This window comes from Suncus etruscus, chromosome X (assembly GCF_024139225.1).
Source record: "Suncus etruscus isolate mSunEtr1 chromosome X, mSunEtr1.pri.cur, whole genome shotgun sequence".
NCBI classification, from domain to species: Eukaryota; Metazoa; Chordata; class Mammalia; order Eulipotyphla; family Soricidae; genus Suncus; species Suncus etruscus.
The window spans coordinates 10399300-10405628 of NC_064868.1; the positions used below are offsets into that span (position 1 = coordinate 10399300).

The window sequence follows — 6329 nt, forward strand, 5'->3', positions numbered from 1 at the left end:
AGAGGAATGAATAAGAATGATACCTTTTTAATAGTGTGCTTTTGGATGAATTACAAAAAGAGAAGAATATTAAGAATAAGAAAATAGCAGGCATTAATTAACTATTGATTTAATCAATATTTATTTTTTTCAGTCTGCATAGAAACCATGGGAACCTTAGTAGAATACATAAGAAATCCCTGCCCTCAATATTCATAATAATCTACTTAAAAAGTACAAGCAATGAATATATGAGAGGCTTTAAAAAAGATGAATGCCATACTTCCAACTGGCAAAATGAAAGATGTCATAAGGTAATTTATGCCTCAGATAATTTCAAGTTCATCTATGGAAGAAAGACAGAAAATGGGTTAGAATGGTCCAACTGAGAGCTATAAAGAGGAGATTTGAACCAGATTCTGACCCACAGGCAAGATGACAGATAAAAAAAAATCCTAAGCTATATGGGGCTGGAGCATGTAGGGTGCTTGCCTTGCTCATAGATGACCCAGGTTTGATCCCTGGCAACCCAGATAATTGCTCAACCCTACTGAATGATCCCTGAGTGCAGAGCCCTGAACATAGATGGGTGTGGTTCTCAAAACAAAAAACAAACAAAGAAAACCATAAAACATTAAAACTTGAGACAAATGAGAAATAATCATTTAGGGCCAGAGTGATAGCACAGCAGATAGGTTGTTTGCCTTGAGCACATTCAAACCCCGGACAACTGGACGGATTCCCAGCATCCCATATAGTCCCCCAAGCCTGTCAGGAGAGATTCCTGAGCACAGAGCCAAAGAGTAACCCCTGAGTAGGTGTAGCCCCAAAGCCAAACAAAAATAAAAATAAACAAACATTTAGCTCAGCTTTGCTACATTATGAAACTAAAGGGTAGAGTTTAAATGATTTGGTTCAACTTACTCATAAAGACACTGATGGCAGAAAATAGTCTAGAAAGCAGGTTTGTTGATACGCATCCTATGCCCATACATCACATGTGGTGGAGGGTAGAAACTTTAGAAAAGAAGGAAACATTCTGAAGAGCGGATGAGACAAGTCTAAGAAAAGAAGCCAAACCAAAGTCTAAGCAGTGTGACCACCATGGACCCAAACCTCAGAGGAAGAAGGAAGAAAGTATGTGTGGTGGAGGTGATGATGAGGGGTTGTAAGGGAGCCTGAATTCAAGCCTGCAGTTTGTCAGCTGTGTGAAGCCCAAATTCTGGTTTCTGGAATTGCCTTAATGTCTTCATTTGACACAGAAGCAGCAGTATAAACTTTTCTAGAAAAAAAAAACTGTTGTTCTTTTATTTGAACAAAGATTCAGGTTCGCCAGGGGAAAAAAAGAACTGTAGTAGGGAAGCTAGAATGAGGCCAAGCATGGTCGTTAACATGCAGGGGAAAATAAGAAGTTATTCACGCCTTCACACTGTCTGATGCAATAGATTCAGGGTAGGGGCTAATAATCTGTCTTTTTTACAATTTAGTTTTATTTGTTTCAGTTTGGGGGTCTCATCCAATGGTGTTTAGGACTTACTCTTGGCTCTGTGTTCAAGATTCACTCCTGCAGGGTTTGAACCTGGGTTATCTATGTTAAAGGGAAATGCCTTACCTACTTACTGACCCCAAAATATTTTCTTTTCCACCCAGTCCCTAACTGCTGTTTCATCAGGGCTGGATGGGAGGGAGGGAAACTAGTCCTGTGGTAAATCCCTAAAATATTGATTGCAGCTGGAAGACAATATCCAGCAATGACCATCGAGTTCCATACTCCGCATCCAGTGCTAGGGTGAGCACAGTCCGAAGAGCTGCTGCCCTGTGTCTGGAGCTGCCAGGATGGTGACCTCACTCGGGGGCCTGTGTGACTGTGTGCTTCTTTCCAGTAGTCCTGGGTCCTGCTGTCCAGGGGTGACTCTGGGTTCAGCTGCCCTGGGAAATGCCCTGGGGCTGCTTCTGGTCAGGAAGTATCTCTGCCCTGCACAGCATCTCCCTGTCTGACAGAGGACTCTGACACAACTTTGAGAACCCCAGTGGCAGATTGCCCTTGCCCTGGCTTCCCTGGAGGGTCCTGCAGAGGTTTTTGGAAGGGGCTTCTTGGGGGGCAGGTGAGTAACCCACAGCAGCCCTGCAGCCTGGGGGTGCTTACCCAGAAAGTGACACTCCTCTGGCAGGATCCCAGTGCACTGGGAAGAGCTGCAACCCCTGGGATCCCAGGCCTGGCCAGCCCCACCTGTCATCACCTTGGGATCCGCCTGCTGCCTCACCCAAATATATATATATATATATATTTGGTTTTTGGACCACATCCGGTGAGCTCAGGGGTTACTCCTGGCTATGCGCTCAGAAATTGCTCACTGGGGGATCAAACTGCGGTCCATCCTAGGCTAGCACAGGCCTTACCACTTGTGCCACTGCTCTGGCCCTCCAAATATATATATATATATATATATATATATATATATATAATTTTATTTTATTTTATTTTATTTTGGTTTTTGGGCCACACCCGGTGGCACTCAGGGGTTACTCCTGGCTATCTGCTCAGAAATTGTTCCTGGCAGGCACAGGGGACTATACGGGACACGGGATTTGAACCACCTTTGGTCCTGGGTCGGCTGCTTTCAAGGCAAACGCTCTACCACTGTGCTATCTCTCCAGTCCCCCAAATATATTTTTAAAGCTCCTCGTGATTGTAAAAATCATTAGGTTTGTAAAATCTTCCAGTTCATTCTTTTACCAATCTACTGAATGCAGACCATCAGTTTGGAAAACACTTGGATGGTAGTTATATGTTCCCAAGGGTACAGCAACTTCACTGTCAGGCTTACACCCAAGAGAAATCATCTTTATTCTCTAGAAGACATAAATAAGAATCTCCACAGCAGGTTATTATCAACTCCAAACTGGAAACAACCCCAAAGCCCTCCATTTGACTAGGATGGATAGAAGCTGACTCCTGTTCAGATAATGAAAGTGTGCAGAACAATTAGAGAGCAAATCACTGCTACGTGCACCAGCACAGGCGACAGTCACAGGCATAATGACAAAGCATAAGAAAGATGATTCCATTCATGGGAGATTAAAGAACTAGGAAAATAATCTATGGGGACTGGACTCAGAGCAGTGGCTGACTCTCTCTGGGTTGGGCCTTAACAGGAAAGAGAAATAGAAGTACTGAGGGTATGAAAACTGTTCTCTATCTCTAAATGGGAGGTGTTTGTACTTTTATGCAGATGTAGAGCAATATCTGTGCACTTGTTCAGTTTGCTTACACAGGTCTGTTTCCTTATAGGCCTTGTACAGAAGTGTGACTTCTATATTTGCTGCCAACTTCATGAGGTTGTTAGAAGAATCACAATTTTTTAATGAAATAAAGAACAGAGTACAGTCCGATATCTCTTTTTCCTTTCTGTTTCTTGCCTGGGGCATAGAAGAGTTGCTGGTGATCAAACTCCAGGAAGGCATGTACCCTGCCTGCCATTATACCCTCTCAGTCTGCTACAGTTTGATTTTATTCAACTAATTCAATACCCATCCTTGCTGAAATTGGTAAGATGCACTCACTTCCGATGATTCAGGTAACCTGTCTTAGCAAAAAACTTCGAGTGCTTTCTCAACCTTGTATAGAGTGCAGTTACCCAAAGGTGCCACCAGCCTTGGCCATAGCTTTTCTGCAGGTGAGAAAGTAAGATTGCTCTGAAGTTCCAAGAAGAGGTCTGTGCTACTTTATTTTTCCATTGTCCAAGCTCACATACTTCCCAACTCCACTCCCCAGCCCAAAAGACAGTACACACCATCTGGATCACTGCAGTTCCCAACCCAGAAGCCAGTAATTTCTTCTCTTCCCATCAAGAAAACTACCCTCATTCTGAGATGCCCTGGGCCACGTGTAATGAGCCCTCTCCCCCATTCTTGTGCCAGCTGCAAAGTTTTCCTAACTTGACTGAACCTGCACTGAGTTCTTGCTGCTGAGCAAATGTGGAGGGGAAGATTGGTACAAGGCAATGGAGGATTGGGTAAGCCCTGTCTGGTGGGCACAATGTGCCAGTCTCCTTTCTGGGCTAGTTCTTCTCAATTTAACAATATTGTGTATGCTGAGCACGCGTCTAAGTCTGAATACATGTTCATAAATACTGATAGCACTACCTTTATTTGTCCATTACTCCATAAAGCCAGATCACCTGTGGACTGTTTGGTTTTCTATAAAACAAGGCTCTAGTAACATGTGTATTAAAATGTGGAGCATTTTCTTCAGGGAACAAACAATCCCCCTCCCAAAAACAAACTTTCAAAGCTGCTTCTCTGCTTTGTTTAGTACACTCCCAAATTTTAGCATGTCTTTAACAGCATATAACAATACAACTGACTTTAAAATAAAATTTATCATCTCGGCTTCATTATACCAGGCTTTCTTATTTTGATTATATGGTCTGTGATGTGTCTGGGTCCAATATCTAGAGGTCAGAAGTACATTCGGCACATTCGGCATTAGTATGAATAACCTGAAGATATTGCCTGACTGTTTAATCCAAGCAAGTATTTTTTTCTCACATGATAGAGAATAAGTATAAAATCTTCAGAATGACTAAATGGGAATTTTTAAGCAATATGCTCATATAAGATGTGCATTTCACAAATATGCATGTTTCCCAAATAAAACACTATACTAAATTCTCTCTACCTTCCCCCACCAAAACAAAACAAAAATGCTAAACCCCAAACACATCCAAAAGAATAGCAATATTAGGTATCCACCTCAATATCCACTTTTCTCAAGAGACAAATAGCAAATAAAACTTCATTTCACATAGGAAGTTTTGGATATCCACGATGCAGACTGAGTTACAAGGAGTCAAACACAGAATCAACATGTGAGGAAGATGAATTTCAAGGAAAAGTCGCATATGTACTTGGGTTTTCTCAAAGGCTATTTGGAAGAAGCAATACAGTAGACCTTTCCTGGCAACAGTGATTGCTTCTGAGAAACACTTGCCTCGGGTTTAAAGTCGATCGGGTGTGCTTGTTTTTCTCACTGTTCAATTAATTTTGCAGGGAGAAAAAAGTTAGAAGAAGGCAATATTAAGTCAATTCGATCCCAGAAAATGCACCTGTCTTTTTGAATCCAGGTATCTTTGCCCCCACTCTCTTTGCCTCTGTCCCTTCCTGGAACTCAATTTTCTTTTTTTTTAACCCCACATGCCAAACACCACGAGTCATCTCTGAAGCAATAACAAGCCTGAAAGGGAATCTGAGTTTGAGTCCAACTTTCCTCTGTGCCAAGAGCACTGTCTGTGCCAACAGCACTCTCTGTCCCAATGGCAGCTCAACTCCCAAGACCTCTATCGTCCATAAAGATAAGGTCATACATAATCATTTCTTACCTGTCTGCAGAGAGAGCTGTGAGCGTGAAGACCGACACCCCCACCGAGGTGAGCTGGATGAAGGGGATCAATTTGCAACCAATCCTGCCAAACAGCCATCGGTCAGCCAGGTACCTGCTGGCATCCACGGGAGCACAGGTCACCAAGAGGAGCAGGTCCCCCAGAGCCAGGCTGGAGATGAACAGGTTGGGTACATTGCGCATGGACTTGACCGTACAGAAGATCTTGATCAGGGTGATGTTGCCCACGAGCCCTATGAGGATGATGACCCCGTACACGGCAGGGATGATATAAAGGATCTCTGGATGGAACCAGTCATCATTCGTGGGGGCATCCATGCTGTGATTGGAGTCATTGCAGGCCGTCTGGGAGTCGACCTTTAAGTGCCACAGGAAAGAGTCGTTTAAAGCCATCCTCTCTGTTCTTTCCCACCCAGAGGTGCTTGGAGCTGCTGGGTTCTTGGACTTGAGTTCAGCAGTTGCGTGAAGATGAGGATGAGTATGCTGAGATCTTTATCCTTTTAGCTCCAAATGCTCAGAGTCTATGTAGCTTATGGCATCCGAGCCCGATTGCCACTAGTTTGAGGCTGCTGCTGCTCAGACTTCACATGGCCAGTGCAACACATCACTGACTTGAGTAAGCAAATAGCCCAACAGCATGCCAAACTCATCACAAGATCCCCCCAAAGCTTAGAATTAAACCCCTTCTCTAGCAAGTCTTTCTATCTCCATTCTCATCTGAGTCTGCCTGGCTGCAGTTTACTAAAGAACTTAAGGCCAGCTACTTGCACACAGCATTTTCTGCCTTTCCTGATAGTTAGAATCTGAAGGTTTAAAGTGGGTAGGAAAAAACGGCACTGAGGAAGCCTCCAATCCTATAGGCAGGCTTCTTTGTACGTCATCAGCAGCACCAGCAAACAGCAGTTGAGCTGAGCTGAGCTGAGCCTGAGGTAAGTAAGCTGGACTACTC

The 6329-nt window shown here is 43.6% G+C and overlaps 1 protein-coding gene across 2 annotated transcripts in view; it reads right to left on the reverse strand.

Annotated features, from left to right (window-relative positions):
- The window catches only part of GRPR (gastrin releasing peptide receptor), a 42154-nt gene extending 36301 nt beyond the window's left edge, over positions 1-5853 (reverse strand). For both annotated transcript variants that reach the window (XM_049766799.1, XM_049766800.1), the window contains exon 1: positions 5361-5853. In XM_049766799.1, the coding sequence (XP_049622756.1) occupies positions 5361-5773 (413 nt within the window). In that variant the 5' untranslated portion in view covers positions 5774-5853. The remainder of the gene's footprint in view (positions 1-5360) is intronic.
- Positions 5854-6329: the final 476 nt, after the last annotated feature.